This window comes from Thamnophis sirtalis, unplaced genomic scaffold (genome assembly GCF_051295495.1).
Source record: "Thamnophis sirtalis isolate CommonGarterSnake01/CBP01778 unplaced genomic scaffold, rThaSir2_p1.2 scaffold_3, whole genome shotgun sequence".
Taxonomy (NCBI): domain Eukaryota; kingdom Metazoa; phylum Chordata; class Lepidosauria; order Squamata; family Natricidae; genus Thamnophis; species Thamnophis sirtalis.
This window is the reverse complement of record NW_028261383.1, coordinates 64,489,435-64,507,386: the sequence shown is the minus strand read 5'-3', so window position 1 is coordinate 64,507,386 and position 17,952 is coordinate 64,489,435. Positions and strand designations below refer to the sequence as shown.

General features: G+C 41.8%; 1 protein-coding gene across 1 annotated transcript in view; it reads left to right on the top strand.

The window, feature by feature from the left end:
- The window catches only part of CELSR3 (cadherin EGF LAG seven-pass G-type receptor 3), a 150,607-nt gene that overhangs the window by 106,278 nt on the left and 26,377 nt on the right, over positions 1-17,952 (top strand). Inside the window, exons 36-38 of the mRNA XM_087708215.1 lie at positions 311-1,394; positions 11,577-11,596; positions 15,597-15,777. Coding sequence (XP_087564341.1) covers positions 311-1,394; positions 11,577-11,596; positions 15,597-15,777 — 1,285 coding nt within the window. The remainder of the gene's footprint in view (positions 1-310; positions 1,395-11,576; positions 11,597-15,596; positions 15,778-17,952) is intronic.

Here is a 17,952-nt window from a genome sequence, read left to right as displayed (position 1 = left end):
AAAGTGATTGGGACTGACTGATATCAAAGATTGGAAAAAGTAGAAAGAGAGAGAGAAGAGGAGGAGGGAGGAGGAGGAGGAGGAGGAGGAGGAGGAGGAGGAGGAGGAGGAGGAGGAGGAAATCAGTGAAAAACATGTATGCATTTCAGACTAAAGTTGATCCAGAATAAGGAGGAAAAGAGTGCTGTTATAGAGATGGCAGAAAAAGAATTGTTGCAGGGATGTGTATCACATCAATGAAAAAAACCTGGAAATAATTCCAAGAGGAGAGGGACTTAGACTTCTCACTTGCTTCTACTCTGTTATTCAGGCATCCTGAAGAATCGCCTCCAGTACCCTCCAGCTTTGCAAGGCCTGTCATCTGTGGGCAGAATGACCAATGATCTTTCTTGGTACAAAACCTCCACCTTGGGTCACAGGGCAGTCCCGGCTGCTTCTTATGGCAGAATCTATTCAGGAACAGGCAGCCTCTCGCAGCCAGCAAGTCGTTACTCGTCCCGGGAGCAGCTTGATCTGCTGATGAGAAGGCAGATGTCCAGAGATCAGCTGAGCCGAAACACTTCTGGAGAATGCCTAGAAAATATGGCAAGCAGACACAGGTCCCGGGACCAATTGGATGCCCTTATGAACAGGCCTGGGTCAAGGGAGCACCTGGACACAATCCTCGACCACCATGGATCTAGAGAACACCTTGCAAGCATACCCAGCAGGCATGGGTCTAGAGAGAATATAGGTGAAATAGCTACTGAGCGTGATCCAAGAGATCACAGGAACACTCTACCCAGAAGGCAGACATCTAGAGACCATCTGGATTCTTTACCCTGTAGATTTGGGTCACGAGAACAGCTAGACTGCGGTGGGGCAGTAAGAGAAATCTCTAGAGAATGGCTTAATACAATGCCTCTTAGGCAGGCCTCTAGAGATCGAATGGACACCTTGCCAGCCCGAGATACTTCTCGAGAACAGTTGGATCTGCTTTTTAGAGGGCAACCTTCAAGGGACCAACTAACATCAGCTAGGCATACTTCAAGAGAGCATCTGGACATAGTGCCTGGCAGGCAGGCTCCTTGGGAAAACAATGAGCCTCTTTCTAGGCAGCAACCATCTAGAGAAAATCTTGAACTTCTCTCCAGAAGACCGACTTCTAGAGAAAATCTAGAAGCCATCCCTAGCCGTCACCCTTCCACAGAGCAATTAGACATCCTTTCTTCTATCCTAGCCTCTTTTAACTCTTCGGCTTTGTCCTCAGTGCAGTCATCCAGTACCCCCTCAGGCCCACAGACCACCCCCACCCCTTCTGTGGCACAGGCATCTTCTACACCTTCCATGCCATGCGCTTCACCACCTCGGTCTGCAACATCCCACAGTATTTCCGAGCTGTCACCAGATTCTGAGTAAGTGTTTCCCCTCTACTGACTACCCAAGTAAAATGAGTTATGTTTAGAAATTTAAACCTTCCTGTTGAAGGACAGCCTTGCTGAATTAGAAGAAGCTTCATTTCCTGGTTGAAGGACTTGCAAAGGTAATTGCATTTCAAGAGATCTTTGGTGTTATCATAGGTCTCTCTCTGTGTGTGTCCTGTATTCAGTATGCCGATCATAGTTGAAGTTCACCATGATCTGAAGTTGTCTGACGTCAATTAGGGTTGACTGAAAGTTCTTGCTGGGAAGCTTTCAGCACAAGACCTAATAAGTTTATTTATGTATTCATTAAATTTATACGCTGCCCATCTCTCTGATAAGGGAACTCTGGGCAGCTTATAGATCATGAAAAGATAAATAGAAAAGCAACTTAGAATTTTAAAACTGTGCAAAAAATCAGAACCAAGAGACAGTTCAGTTCAGTTCAGTTTATTAAATTTATATGCCGCCCTTTTTCCCCGAAGGGGACTCAGGGTGGCTCACAACTCGAACCGGGGAGGGGGATACAGACAAAAGATTTACATCTTCAGTATATGGTTCTGGGTAGCTCAGAAAGAATTACAAAACAAAACACCAAAATAACAAATAAAACACCAAAATAATGTAAAAATAATGATTGAAGAACAATACAAACCTTGCAGCAAAATTCATAGCTGGGCTATTCTAACATCTATGAGAAACCAACAATACAACTAGATTTATCTCCCTAATTCCCAGATCTCCATGTCTGGTGGCAAAAACAATTTTCAGAGCTTATGGAAAGCAAGCAAGAGGAGGGCCAATTGGATTCCTAGGAGGAGGATTTTTGGGGGAGGGGGGATGCCATAGCACCAAAGTCCTTCTTTCTTGACCCTGCTAGACTGTTAGGTAAGCTCCCTGTTGGGAGAGCGAGTGCGTTCAGAGAAGCGTTGTGAGAGTGTTGTTGGAGAACACACAAACCAGCATACAGAGACACTGCAGTTTAAATAGGCTTTTACTTTCGTGGAAATAGAGGTATCAGAGTCCATCAAACAGTCCAAGTCATACATAGTTAAGACAGTCAGTCATCAACATCTTTCAGTTAAGGGATAATCCAAATAACATAGTCCTTAATCATACAAACAGTCCAGTACACATAGTTTGCTAGCAGTTGCAAAACTTACAATAGCTCACACTGATCACTTTACGGCAGCCAGCTTCCAAAACACTCAGATCAGATCAGCATCTAACAGTGATTCTGGCTCCATCTTATGACTGATTGAGGAAACAGCAACCAATCACATTTACAGCATGATTTAAAGAAACAGGCATTGTTACATGATTTATATATTGCCAACCCAACCGTTAGATTACAATACAAACCATGCAGCAAAATTCATAGCTGGGCTATTTTAACATCTATGAGAAACCAACAATACAACTAGATTTATCTCCCTAATTCCCAGATCCCCATGCCTGGTAGCAAAACCAATTTTCAGAGCTTTTGGAAAGCAAGCAAGAGGAGGGCCAATTGGATTCCTAGGAGGATGATTTTCAGGGGGGTGGGGATGCCATAGCACAAAAATCCTTCTTTCTTGATCCTGCTAGACAACAGTCCCTGGCAGACTCAGAGCATGCTTCTCCTGCCTGATGGAAGGGTAGATGTGATTGAAGAGAGGATGTCCTTCCATTGGATCATGAGAAAAAGAAAATTCTCTGGCCATTCTTGGCTGTTGAGTTTATATTCTCCACTGTATGAGGGTATTGCGCATTCCAGCCCACCTGACTGTCATTCAAGCCACATTGACAATGCACAATGTAATTTTTTTGTTTTATTTTGGCATGTGGTTTGGGGAAGAATTAGTGCCCTGTTTTTTTTCCCACAGAATGTTTAATTTAATTCTTCTTTAGTTCTGTTTAATATAGCAATAGCAGTAGACTTATATACCGCTTCATAGGGCTTTCAGCCCTCTCTAAGCGGTTTACAGAGAGTCAGCATATTGCCCCCAACAATCTGGGTCCTCATTTTACCCACCTCGGAAGGATGGAAGGCTGAGTCAACCCTGAGCCGGTGGGATTTGAACCGCTGAACTGCTGATCTAGCAGTAGACTGCAGTGCTGCATTTAACCACTGCGCCACCTTGGCTCTTCCCACCATGTTTGTCACCACATTTGTGTGGGAGTGGAAGGGTGTTTCTGCATCCTAGTCACTGTAGCTGATTCTGAATGCAGTGTTGGTTTATTTGTTTTTAACTTCCTCAAGAGGAGTAGCTGTCTCAGTTATGGCTTTTGTTTTTTTTCCCCCCTGAGAAGATTAACAAGAAGTGAGGGCCATTCCTGAGGGGCCCAGCTGCTGTAAGAAGAACCAAGAGGCACTGCAGGACCAGGCACTTCCAGCAGAGGACCAGGATCCCTCAGAGGGCCTACAAGAAAGAAAGAAGGGGGGCTTTGTGGAAGCCAAGACCAACTATGCCTCTCCTCCAGCATTCGGCGGTGGAGAATTTGGTGGGATGAGAATCAGCACGACAGACTCACTGGACTGTGGAAGAAAAGTGTCTGGGTGCTACAGGGCCCTTCTCCCCATTCAAAGGGACACCCCAATGGGAAGGAGGGGAGATGCCACACCATGGGCGAAACTCACCGTTAATAGCATCTCCAAACTGGACCAACGGAAATCTTCCTTTCCAAAACCATTTTTCTGTACTCTGTGCAAAACACGACAGGGTGGGATGGCTGCAAGACGTGGGTGCGGGAAGGGTTTTATACATTTTTGTATCTTTGTAATCAGAGAGAAGAGAAATTTCTATGGTTATTTTTACGGTTCTTCTGTTCCCATTGCTGTGATGCTGATCTTATTTTCTAGCTGTCCATGATGCATTTTGGATTGTGGCATGAGGCAATGTTATGCGGCCTTTCGCGGTAAGGCTCAAGGCAGAAAAATGGAGGGACCTTTTCTTGCAGACTTTTTTCAGGTTGTGTGTTAGGTTGGTCTTGTTGAATGTCTATATCTTATCTCCTCATGAGCCAGCAGTAAGTGGCAAGTATTGTGCTGGGACAAGGGTATTCTCACTACTAAATTAAGTAAGTGCATTTGTAATTGGGCTCTAAAATCTCATTTGCTTTGTCATATATCCCCAGTCTAACAAGCCTGGGACTTGAAACAGCTTTGTATACTTCCTAATGCTAGAAAAATTACACATTTTGGGAACCTCATGTATTTATATATTCTAACAGAGTTGTATTGATACTCTTCTTGGAGTGTCCATTGTATTAGCAGGGTGGAATTTGGCATATTTCTGAACTTGGCCTTAGTTGAAATTTGTTTTGGCACTGGATGCTGTCTGTGAAACACACATGAAAGTAAGTTTTTTTTTAAAATAATTTCTTTATTTGGGTCTATTTCCCTTCTCCTCTCTAGCAAACTTTTTACCCCCAAAACAAATGCCTGCATCTGGTAACCGTGTGTGTGTGTGTGTGTGTGTGTGCGTGTGTGTGTGTGTGTGTGTGTGTGTAGAACTCATCTTTGAAGCTACAGTCATTGAGTTTTCCCCCCTTGCTGGTGCATTTTTGTAATCAGCAAAGAGCTGTAAGATTGGGATTTTTCCTTCAATGTATAAGCAAAATGGCCGCCAGTAAATACATGCCAGTTTGCTGTTTTAAATGGGGATCTTGCTGAAGGAATAGTCAAGGGGTCCCAATTGGGATCAGAATTTCTGTTGTTAAGCAAAGCAGGTGTAAAGTGAGTTTTGCCTGATTTTATGACCTTTTTCGTCATAACTGTTAAGCAAATCACTGCAGTTACATGAATCATGAAGTTGTTAAGCGAATCAGGTTTCCCCCATTGGCTTTGCTTGTCAGAAGCTGACTGGGAAGGAAGCAAATGGCAATCACCGGACCCCAGGATGTTGCAACCGTCATAAATACATGCCAGTTGCCAAGTGCCTGAATTTTGATCATGTGACCATGGGGATGTTGTGTGAGGACTGGTTGTAAGTCAGTTTTTTTCAGTGCCATTGTAACTTAGAACAGTCACTAAATTGATGGCTGTATATTGAGGAGTTCCTGTACAAAGAATCTCAGTTCATCTGACTCTTCCAGGATACTTGCATGCCCTGTCTCACCAATGAAGAAAGAAGAAATTCCTATGGGTTTCCAAACCTCCCTTTTAAAGAAGACCTTAAATAATGCCCCCCCTTTTCCCCCCAGGCCAAGATTCTTGACACATTGCAGTGGTGTATATTGTTGAAATAACCCATGTCTGCTGAGATTCTTACTATTTAAATAGGGATCATTCGAACATTAACTTCAAAAAGATGCCTTGGGGGATAAACTTCTCTGTGCTTTTTCACAATTTATTTTTGTTGATTCTTTGGACTGAAAGAATTTCCTGTGTGAAACAAACTAAATATTTAAATAGTTATATCCATACCCTTTCCAGAAGGATAAATACATTCTGCTCTAAACCAAATGCATTTCGGGAGGCTTCAGGAAATTATATTTCTCTCAAGAACCTGTTTTGATTTGGCTTTAGAATTATTTGAAAAAGAAAAACCAAGGAGGAAATAAGAATTGTAGCCAAAGTCAACTTTTGATGGTTATCTCCTTGTATTACTGTAACAGAAGAAAATGTTGTTGCACAGTGCGCTTCTAGCATATTACAGCTAAAATGAAAGAGGTGCAAAAAAAGAGAAAGAAATTAAAACTGCTGTTCTGCATTTTATTTTTCACCACTGCTACTTTCAATGACCATGAATTTATTTCTTTTTCCTCAAGATAGTACTACAGTCTTAACCACCTCTGAATGGGCCAAGATAATGAAGTTTACTTAGGGTGAATACATCCAAGTCACAAAGGTGAATACAGTAATGAAAGCTACTGTGCAGTATGAAAGAGCATACTTGTGTTGTGGAGAATGAAGGTGTTACACTATAGGCAATAAAAGCTTAATACTATGTACCTATTCAGATTACTCCTGAATTATTATCTTCTTCAGCTCTGACTCTTCTATTGGAGAGTTGCCAGAACCACAAATGCAGATTATCATAACATGCCAGTGAGGTAAATTTATCACCTCTAATTAGTTCCTCTGGTTTCTATCATGGAGACATAATTTGACCAGAAAGTCAACAATACATTTGTTCTTTTCCATTACACAAATTATATAATATGGAATGTGTGACCTTTCCTTGAGAAGAATTGCGGTTTGGTTCTGAAATCATTTCCCGTTTTCCTCTTTCACATCAGAGAGTAGATACCAATAATCATACAAAGAGGCTTTTTCATGGCTGAATATGAACTAACCAGTCATAAATGTTTAATTTAAAAAAATGAGGAGGGGGAGTTGAGGGTGGGAATGTGTTTATCTACCTTGGTGACTTTTAAAGAAGTATTGACTTTGACTCCCAGAATTCTCCAGCCATCATGCTGACTGGAGAATTCTGGGAATTATAGTCTTTACATCTTAAAGTTGCCGAGGTTGAGAACCACTGCCCTAAAGTATTTTATTTCCAAATACTTCACAAGAGTATTTAGCTTTTCAATTTAGCCACCCGAGGAAGTCCAGACTTGCACAGAAGCTGTACCAACATGTCTATCGGAATGGTTGTCTAGAATGCCAGCCCTGAGAGAACCCAACTTACAGTAGAACTATAACTATAAATGTAATGATTTGACTATAAGTTTCAGCCTTCCTTGGTTGTGTGCACTTGTTCATTTGCAGCAGTAATGCTACTCCATTTACTGTTGCATTGTAATCATAGAATTCTGAAGCTTAATTGTTAAACAAAGTAGACTTAATGTTTATACTGGGGACTATAAATTTTTACACTTTGCGATTGTCAGAGGTGGATGACATCAATTCCTTCCACCACTCCTCACAGAATCCTTTCAATTGGTTTAATTGCCATGACCACAAAAAAAAGGAGAAAGGGGAAATATTTTAATTATTCTCCAATGTATTCCATAGTCTGTAGTTTGGGGAGGGAAAGGGCTTTCAGTCTTCCATTCAATCTGAGTAAAGGTGGGTAGTAGCCTTTGAACAGAGTTGCTCCTTGCAGACTGGAGAAAAACAATCATTATTCACCAATCCCTTAAAAAGGTGGGTATCTCATTTTTATAGCCATTGTATGTATGTCCTACATGGGAGAGGGTAGAAATCTGGGCCAAGCAATATGCTTCTTTTTTGTTAAACAGAACATGTGCTAAATGTAAAAGTCCCATTGTGTGTCCCTCGAGCCTTGCTATAGCAGCATTCTTTTTTTCCCAATTTTTATATATGCATATATAGTTAAACCAGAGACTATATTTTTTTATTTATTACACAGAGTTCAAGAAGGATTGTCTATGATTCTTTACATTTACATAAGGTGACCAGATTTTCAGATTGGTAAAGAGGGACACCATTGACCGGGGGGGGGGGGCTTGATTAAAAAAATTATATTTTGTCAAAAGGTCACACAAGGCGATTACATGACCCCAGGACACTGAAAGCATCATAAATATGAATCTGTTGCCAAACATCAAAATTTTGATCACATGACCATGAGGATGCTTCAATGGTCGCTAAGTGTGAAAAATGGTCACTAAGTGTGAAAATGGTCATCAGTCACTTTTTTCAATGCCATTGTAACTTTGGTCACTAAATGAACTGTTTGAATGCTAAAGCTAGCTTGCATTATGCTAGCTTACATTTTCAAGAGAGAGAGGCTAAACTCCTTATTAGAATTGAAATAGAAATTAGTAGAGTAGAGTAGAGTAGAGTAGAGTAGAGTAGAGTAGAGTAGAGTAGAGTAGAGTAGAGTAGAGTAGAGTAGAGTAGTTTATTAGCCAAGTGTGATTGGACACACAAGGAATTTGTCTTCGGTGTACATAAAATAAAATAAAATAGAATACATTCATCAAGAATCATAAGCTACAACACTCAGTGATAGTCTCTCTCTCTCTCTCAACACACACACACACACACACACACACACACTCCTCCTCTGGATTCAATGGGACTTTTAGAAAATCCCCCCTCCTGTGCACACACTCCCTCTTTCTCTCTCTCTCTCCCCTCCTCTGGATTCAATGGGGTTTAGAAAATCCCCCTCCTCACACACTCCCTCTTTCTTTCTCTCTCTCTCTCTCCCCTCCTTTGGATTCAATGGGGTTTAGGAAATCCCCCCTCCTCACACACTTCCTCTTTCTCTCCCCTCCTCTGGATTCAATGGGGTTTAGGAAATCCCCCCCCCACACACTCCTTCAGCCTCTTTCTCCCCTCTTTCTGGATTCGCTCTGAAGTTTTTTAAATTACCTCTTCTGTAGAGACCAGGTTATCAGCCACGTGAGACACATGCTGTGTTTCTATGGCACAGTAATTCTCTCCTCAAACAACAACATGCAATGCCAATTTAGAAGCCCCGAGCAGCCGAGGAGAAGCAGCAGTCCAGGGTGGGGGAGGGGGAGGGGCGGAGTTTGGACAGCCTCGGAAGCAGCTGCTAGCTCTGAGAGAGAGAGAAAGAGAGGGGGGAGGGAGGGGATGCTCAAAGCAACAGAAAAAGAAAAATTCCATGACGGAAGTCCGCGGTCTCCACATGGAGTAAGACTTCTCCTCCCTCAGCCATTGGCAACAGCTCCCAGGGACGCGCGGGCGGGAATGTGCTCATCTCGAAGAAGAATATACACTCCCAGTTGCTAGGAGAGCCTCGGCGGCTTGAGGCTTTTTCATAACTTTAAAAAAAATTGGGACTTAAAAAAAAACGGGACGTGGGAAAAATTGTGAAAAAGCGTGACTATCCCGCCAAAAGCAGGACATCTGGTCACCTTACATTTACACTTTACATTTTCCATTTCTCCATGATTCAGTCTATGTTTGATCTTAATTATTAAAGCTGTGAGCACTTGAGATTCAAAGGGGAAAGGGCATTTTGGAACCCTTTGTTGGCAACTCCTTAAAATCAAGCACTCCGCTTCCTCAGATTGTGCTGCAATTACAAAGAACAGATACATCAGTTGTCCCCCAAAACCCTGGTCCCTGGACTGGCACCAGGCCATGGCATGCCAAAAACCAGGCCATGCAAACAAACAATTTACATCCAGAGATGTAGCAAATTATTGTAGTATTTATGAATCCATATGAAGAATACGGAGTACTCTTATTTGCTTGAAATATTGAATGAAGCTGTGCATCAGGAATACTATTAAGGCATTCCACATCACAGATCCTCCATTGGTCAGAGGGGCTAGATGACCTCTAGGATCCCTCATAGTTATTCAGAGGCAACCATGTTCATTTGTTCCAGTACAATTTTCACTTTAACAAACACAATTAGAAATGCCACTTTAAATGTGAATAAAAGCATCTGATTGCTAATATTTTATAAATGTAATATTTGTTATGTGTATAAACTCTGTAACCCCTTTAAAAAGATAACTCAAGTAATAACAGCTGTAAAACTGGGGGGGCGGTATTTAGGGTTCAATTACCAGCCTGGGTTTTTGCTTCCCTTTGATAGCAAAAAAGGAAAAATATTTATTACAGGCCAGCAATCCACCCTCCATTACTCTGTAAATTATTCTAAACTATTTATTCCACATTGAACAGATTACAAGAACTTTTACTTATCTCTGTCCCATTTCCAACAAAAGCCAGCCAAATATCTCAAAGTGCTTACAGAAGCACGTCAAGAGGCCAAGCTTTTTTTAAAACCTAAGAGAAGTAGGACCTAGGAGAAATCATTTAGATATCACAGGTAGTAACTATCTAGATCAGGGGTTTCAAACTCGAAGCCCAGTGGCTGGATATGGCCCACGGGGTGGTTAGATCTGGCCCGTGGGGCTACCCTGGAAACAGCAATGCACTGACCCGCGGTGCCTCTGCCAGTGAAAACGGAGCTCCATTGCAGGAGGCCATCACAGCCAAAAATGGAGCTTGGGCGCCTGTTTTCACTGGCAGAGCACTCAGGCCACCACAGGTGCCCCCAACAAGAATGATGTAGAGCTGGCCACTCCCCCCTGGCCATGCCCCCTCCCCTCCCCACAAGGTCAAACATAACTCTGATGCGGCCCTCAATGAAATTGAGTTTGACACCCCTGATCTAAATATTGCAATCAAACTGAGCTTTTTCAATGTATTGCTAGCAATTTTACTCAGAACATCAATTATTAAAAGTATTAATTATATGGAAAACAATTGAGTAGCAAAACAGCCATCAAAGGAAATGCTGCTATATAGCAGCAACAGTTGTGAAAGTAAATAATAGATGGTCAAAACTTGAACAGAGTTTGCAATTTACATTTATATAAATAAATGGAACTAGAGAAGATGTCTGAAGGTGATGTATAGATATATGGATAAATGAGTATTACATAACAGTGAAGAATATTGAGAGGTTGAAAGAGTAAGGAAAGAGATAATATTAAATGTTGAGTTTCACTCTGAGTTTGCAACATTCATTTTTATAGCTTAGTTGAGAGATATTTCCATCTTGCTTAAGTGGCAGAGGCAGCCTTTAATCTACAAAATAAGCAGATAAAGAATAGCAATGGGAAGTCAATAGGCAATTCAGGATAACTGAATATAATAGTTTATATCTGCTCCATTTTTTTGTTGGGATGCTTTAATGCCCTAAAAAAACCTGGGGTGGAATAGGAAAAAAGGAAATCATAAAACAATCCCATTTTCCTTCTTCATCTGCTAAAAAGTCAAGGTGGGTAAATCTTATTGTGCTGCCTGCCTTTCCTTGTGGATAGTTATAAATGTAATTTAGCCTTCCACATATCAGTGTAGAGTCACTTTGGATAGCGAGATAGGTGGCATATAAATTTAATAAGTAACTCTTGCTGAGATAGTACTCCACTGTCATGACTAGCAAATGTATTGTATTGCCCTGATTGACAGTACATGGGAATATTTGAGAATGCTGATTCTTAGCTGAAGTAAGGAACCCTCCCAGAAATATGCCAAAGACTGATCAAGACTGGATTGTCCGATAAATATTTGAAGCCAATCACTCTTCCTCAAGGGTGGTTTGCCCCCTACTGCCACCATCTCTTCTGCCTCTCGGCACCCTGATTAATGAGAACTGCTCTAAATCCTCCTTCTCTCACCCAAGTCCATTTCCATTCTGCTTCGAGGAGGGTGTTCTTTTACTGATCTTTCCCTGCTCCATTCCATTAATCTCCAGACAACTATTTCCCCTAATTGACATCTTTCAGGTTTCTGGAAGAGAATTCTGGTCAGACCCTGTCCCTAGCAGGCTTCTGAATCAAAATGGCTGTGATCCTGAATATCTATGACTGAATAGAATAGAATAGAATAGAATAGAATAGAATAGAATAGAATAGAATAGAATAGAATAGAATAGAATAGAATAGAATAGAATAGAATAGAATAGAATAGAATAACAGTGTTGGAAATGACCTTGGAGCTCTTCTAGTCCAACCCCCTCCTTAGGCAGGAAACCTTACACCACTTCAGACAAATGGTTATCTAACATCTTCTTTAAAACTTCCAGTGTTGGAGCATTCACAACTTCTGAAGGCAAGCTGTTCCACTGATTAATTGTTCTAACTGTCAGGAAATTTCTCCTCGGTTCTAAGTTGCTTTTCTCCTTGATTAGTTTCCACCCATTGCTTCTACCCTCAAAATACTTCTTTTTAATTCTTTCTAAGCAAGGTTTGAATTTTGCCTTGGCTCCGGAAAAGGCTTTATTTTGTCAGGTGATCTGTCACTTTTCCTCCCTCACCCTAAAGCTGGTCTTACTGGTCTTACCCAAGCAAAGGTTGAGAATGAAGGGTCCTTGGTGTTCTCTGAGCTTGGTTGTTTTCTTGCCGTTGTTTCATTGTCCAAATTAAGTAATATCAGTGCTAGCGATGAGAAGCCCAGTCTATCCCTGATCAGGGAAAAGGTATCTGGATGGCCCCATCTAGCCAAAGGCACAATGCCTGCATCTTCTTTAAAAGAACAGGGGGAAAGAACTGGCAGCCTCTCAAATTTCGTCACCCTCCCTCATCCATTTGTCTTGACTCTGATAAAGTCCCAGAGCCCTGGGCCACATCATCAGCTAGGCCAGGGCTCCGATCCAAGAAGAACAAACCTGGAACCTCAACCAAGCGGAGAAGCAGCAGGGCCAGTGTAGTGGCATTAAGGCAAGGAGGGAGTGGTGTTTCAAAGATCACTGTCAGGGATTAATTCTGAGCCAAGCAGAGCCCAAGGTTATAAAGTTGTCTGTCTTCAACATGTGTCATCAATTCAGCAGTCGTGTGTGACATCTCTCAGGTAAGAGAGGGCAATCTCTACGTTTCCTGAGAAAAGGCAGAGCTGTAATGAACAGATAAATAAGCAGAAAATTGATAGTTCTGTTGGGGTAGTTGAGATAGTGGTAAAGAGCTGAGATTGAGGTAAGAATTTAGTAACTCTTTGAAGGTTGAAAATTATTTTCCTTTGAGTTTAGTTACAGAAATGTTAAAAGTTAATGCTATAAACCAGAACTTTTTGGCCACCTGTCCGAAGAGTTGGGATTGACTCTAAAGCTTACTGTGTTGCATACTTATGTTGAATGTTGTATGAATGGGATTCATAAAATATTGCAATATTTGTAGCATGCCATAATCCCAGATGCTCCATCATTCCTGCTCCCTTTCCCATTTTATTTCTAGGCTTCCCTTGTCAGTTTTAATCACTGTTCCTGGCTTGCCAAGAATGGTTGTTCCACTTGTCATAGGCTACTTTTCCTAAATATCGGTTTTTCCTTTTGCAACTACTATATTATTTAATTAGTTCCTGAACGAGGTGTGGGGAGTAAGATAGGATCTTCCTTAATTGCTGTTTAGCAATCTCAGTGAATTATAGGGAGAGAGTGCATGTTGAGTATACATTTCTCCCTTGGTAGCTAACGCCTTTCCCACTTTTTGTAATAAGGATAACCTTGGTGAAGCCCCCAGAGCAACCTGATAAAGAGTAGTGGGAGTGTGATTGTTGCTTCTGACAGCATGGAAATGTCTGCATTTTTGTGAATGCAGTTACATAGGTTTTGAAGAAAGGAGTTTGTTGATTTGCACTCATATTTAAGAGAATTAAAAGCCATCCTCAACTATTTTTAGTGAGAAAGCATAAAATCTTTTTTTTTCCCCTCCTCTGGGAAAAAAAGAACAAAGATTGATAGCAGATTTTTCTACTCTTGACTGATAATTATCATGGGAAAAACCAAAGGAGAGGGAAATCCCTTCATCAAACCATCTTCTCTTCCTTTTGACATTTTTACTGATGCTACTATCATATTGCTCTTGAAGCTAACAGAGGTTAGGCTACAAAGAGTCTGAAAACATGTTTGAGCCATTGACCTACTCATGTCCCAAATGTCCTTCATCACGTTCTGGCCCCAGCATAGAGAGGACTGAGCTGGGAAGTTTAAACTTACCAGGGTGTAACTTTGAAATGCTCATCTCCTGATACCATCCAGGAGATGGTGGCTTCTCTACCCCACACCATAGTAGCTAATTGGAATTACTATGGCTAACTATGACTACACAGTGGCTTGGTGGCTAAGATGCTGAGCTTGTCAATCAGAAAGATTGACAGTTCGACGGTTCGAATCCCTAGCGCCGAGTAATACTCCCGTTACTTGTCCCAGTTGTCTGTCAACTTAGCAAGACGTACTTTTGGGGAGGGGTTTGCCTAATGCTTGCATTTGAAAGATATGTTTTGCCCTTTTTAATATTCAAAATGGTTTTTCTCCCCTGAGTTCTATGGTGTTTAATCATATTGAGTGTCCCTTTCTGGTTGCTGGAACTGGTCAAACTCCACATATTTGCAGGGATGCATATCTAATGCAGGTCAGTTTGGAAGGTAATAATTAATGAGATCAAAATATTAACTGAGACCCTACTTAGGATCCAAGGGAAGCGGTGGCTCATGGCTAAGACGATGAGTTTGTCTATCAAAAAGGTCGGCAGTTTAGTGGTTCGAATCACCAGCGCCGCATAATGGAGTGAGCTCCCATCACTTCTTCCAGCTTCTGCCAACCTAGCAGCTCGAAAGCACGTAAATTAAAATGCAAGTAGAAAAATAGGAACCACCTTTGGTGGGAAGGTCACATAAACAGATACCACCTATAAACAAACAAATAAAAATAACATATTGTACTTTCCTTTTTATGATCTTTCATAGTCCAAGTGAGCTCTGTGGCACACAAGAGTTGGTAGTTAAGCTTTATAGGAAGAAAAATTGCAGGGTCCCTAAATTGCAATTTACAGATCAGATTTCTGTAAAACAATAAAATAAAGGACATGGACGGACAGGGGGGGTGGGAAAACAAGGAGAAGATACATCACCCCAGCTGGGCAGAGTGTCCATTGGGTGAGGGAAAGGTTGCAGTGACTGTTCAGGAAACAGGCGTGCGTGTGCCAAGCACTACAGCCAGTTGGAGGTGAGGCTGTCGCTAGAATAGAACAAAGCCTGTTTTTCTTCTGAAGGGTTTGAGACAGCTGGGGTCAGCCAAGGCTAGTTTTGAATCAGAGCTGGAAAGCACAAGACAGGGGCATTTGTCCTGAGCTGGAGATGGGAGAATGATGACATCATCCTTTCTTGGACTTAGGGAGCGATAAGTGGTTTCTACTGGCAATGGGCCAAGCAGCAAGCATGGCTCAGCCCTCCCTCTTCTTTCCTTTTTAAAAACCTTTCTTCTCTGAAGCCATTTCATCTATATAACTACTTGGATATCTACCAGTTGCTTTAAACCATATCTCAGGATTTTAAAACGTCAGGTTCTTTTTTTTTTTTAATGAGCCCTTTATTTAAAAAATTCAAGGATACCGGTTTCAATTTTTTTCCCCCAAACCAGCAGATCATGTTTATTATGCATTTTATTCCTTTGCTTAAATTATATTGCAACGCAAACTCTAGTTGTTTAAAGGTAAAATTTAAGAAATCAGAATAGAAAATGACCTTTTTTTAAAAAATCACATTTTTATTCTGTGTTAAAAACACGTGGCTTCATTAAACCCGGGGGTTTGTTAAAACACATGGCTGTGTAAACACAAACACACATACACGCGGTAGCTACAATAGGTAACACCAGTCATTGCTAAATTAATGTCAACCTCACCGGCTCCACTCACTTCAACCTCCAGGTTTTTATGGTTTTCTGAGAAGCCAGAACATTTGGAGCCAACCAAATCTTGGTAGATCCACCTCTGGAACATTAGTATTGATGGCGCTTCTTCTTCTCTTCCTAGTCCCAAGGCTGAACCCCAAAACAGGTGGGCTTGCTGAGGTGGGCATGGAGGCAAATGGAGAGACAGGTCACCCCACGGCAGAAACTGCAGGTGAAGTCCTGAGTGAGTCTGAGCTAGAAAAGATCGGCCTGAGAAAACAGATTTTACAGTTTTCACTTTCTACTCAGATCAGGAAAATAAGGTAAAGTATTGCTAATCCATACTCGTAGCGTGAAAAATCAGGAAAGCATGTTTTAGATTATGAAAAGATGACTGAGGAAGGGCCTTGGGGAACATGTTGCTTCTGAATGGCAGATGCTTGGAGGGAAATGATGACAGAATACAGGTGGTCCTTGACTTACAACAGTCCGTTTAGTGACTGTTCAAAGTTACAACGACACTGAAAAAAGTGACATGATCATTTTTCATACTTACGGCCGTTATACCATTATGTGATCAAAATTTGGACACTTGGCAACTGAGTCATATTTATGATGATGGTCACAGTATCCTGGGATCAGGTGATCGCCTCTTGCAACCAAAGTCACTGGGGAAGTCAGATTCACTTAACAACTGTGTTATTAACTTAACAACTGCAGTGAATCACTTAACAACTCTGGCAAGAAAGGTCGTAAAATGGGGCAAACTCCGTTCACAAATGTTTCACTTAGCCACAGAAATGTTGGGCTCAGTTGTGGTCATAAATCAAGGACTACCTATATGATCGTAGGTCAAAGTCAAAGGAACACACTGCCCTCAACTCTGAGGGAACAAAAAAAAACAATATGCCAATGCTATAGCACAGTGTTTCTCAATCTTGGCAACTTGAAGATGTCCGGACTTCAACTCCCAGAATTCCCCAGCCAGCATTCGCTGGCTGGGGAATTCTGGGAGTTGAAGTCCGGACATCTTCAAGTTGCCAAGGTTGAGAAACACTGCATAGCACATAAATGGTTTCCCATCGATGAAACTCTTTAGTCTCTCTTTTAGGTTTAGATGTTTGAGTTATTGCTTAGGTGATCCAAACTATCCCACCAATTCTCAAGACCTCCCTAATTTGGGGAAACCTTGAAGTTTGTGCAAACAGAAACTATTTCTAGAATAGGTGGTTTGACCATGGGGGTAGAGAAAACTGAACTGGAGAGAAGTGTATGCATCACGAAAGAAGGTATTGTGGACTGACTGGAACAGGGAACACTAATATAGCATTTCATACCCATTGGTGGGTTCCGGATCCTGTTCCAACTGGTACAATTGGAACGGGCACGGCGTTGCCCACATGGACGCACGCAGTGCACGCATGCGTTGTAGCTGCCAGTGACGCTTCCACAAACCTCCATGACACTCCAGCTGCTCAGCAGAGCCTCGTGCAAGTGCTGTACGTGCCATGCCCATGCGCAGAAGCACCAAAGGCTTTAAAGGACAGGTAGGGGGCTCGGGCAGGCAGGTGGACACTCCAGAGCACCGTACCGGAACAGTACCCAGTGCTCCGGGCAGGCTCCGGTATGCCCGTTCCAGAGCATACTGCCTACAACGTATCACTGTTCATACTGCAATGTTCCAGACTGTGCTCCATAGAGAACATGCCTCAGAAAAAGAATCGCTTGGCACATCCAAATATTTAGAAAGCTTGTATATAAGAGTATGTGAGATGGGATTTTTGACCAATAGAAAAAGGTCTTAGCTTTCTCTTCAGTGCCCTCTTGCAAGGGTTCTTCTGTCTGCAAACATTCAAACTTGTCAGATTTCCTCAAGTATTATATATCCGTGTGTGTGTGTGTGTGTATAAATTTCATATATGTGTGTGTGCTGGCACACACATATATATACAATTTGTTTTACAAAGTTAAAAAAAATCTGTAACGATATAGAAGAAAATAAAAGGAAGGAAGGAAGGTGTTGACAAGCTAAACAACAAGCTAAAAAGAAAAAATGCTTAAAAGAAGTGACTTCAATCTTCTTTCTTCCGTTATAGACAGATCTGAAATTCTTCTAAATTATATAACACAGTTCCCTTGTCCCCATATTCAACTCATATTAATCAGTAAATGAAGGGTAGGTGGTATCTGCTCTCTATACTATATCAGAGGTGGGTTCCTACCGGTTCAGCCCAGTTTGGCTGAACTGGTAGTGGTATGGCGGCCTAACCCAGGCCTGCCACGCCCCCGAACTGGTTCCCCGGTTGCCACCATCAGCATCTTGTTTTGGGGTTCTGCACATGCGCAGCACAATTTTAATTGAACTGCACATGTGTGAGCAGTGTGCATCCACCACATGTGCAAAGTGCACACACGAGCAAACTGGCAGTAAAGCCAGCCACAACCCACCCCTCCTCGCTCGCACTCTCTCTCTCTCTCTCTCTCTCTCTCTCGCTCGC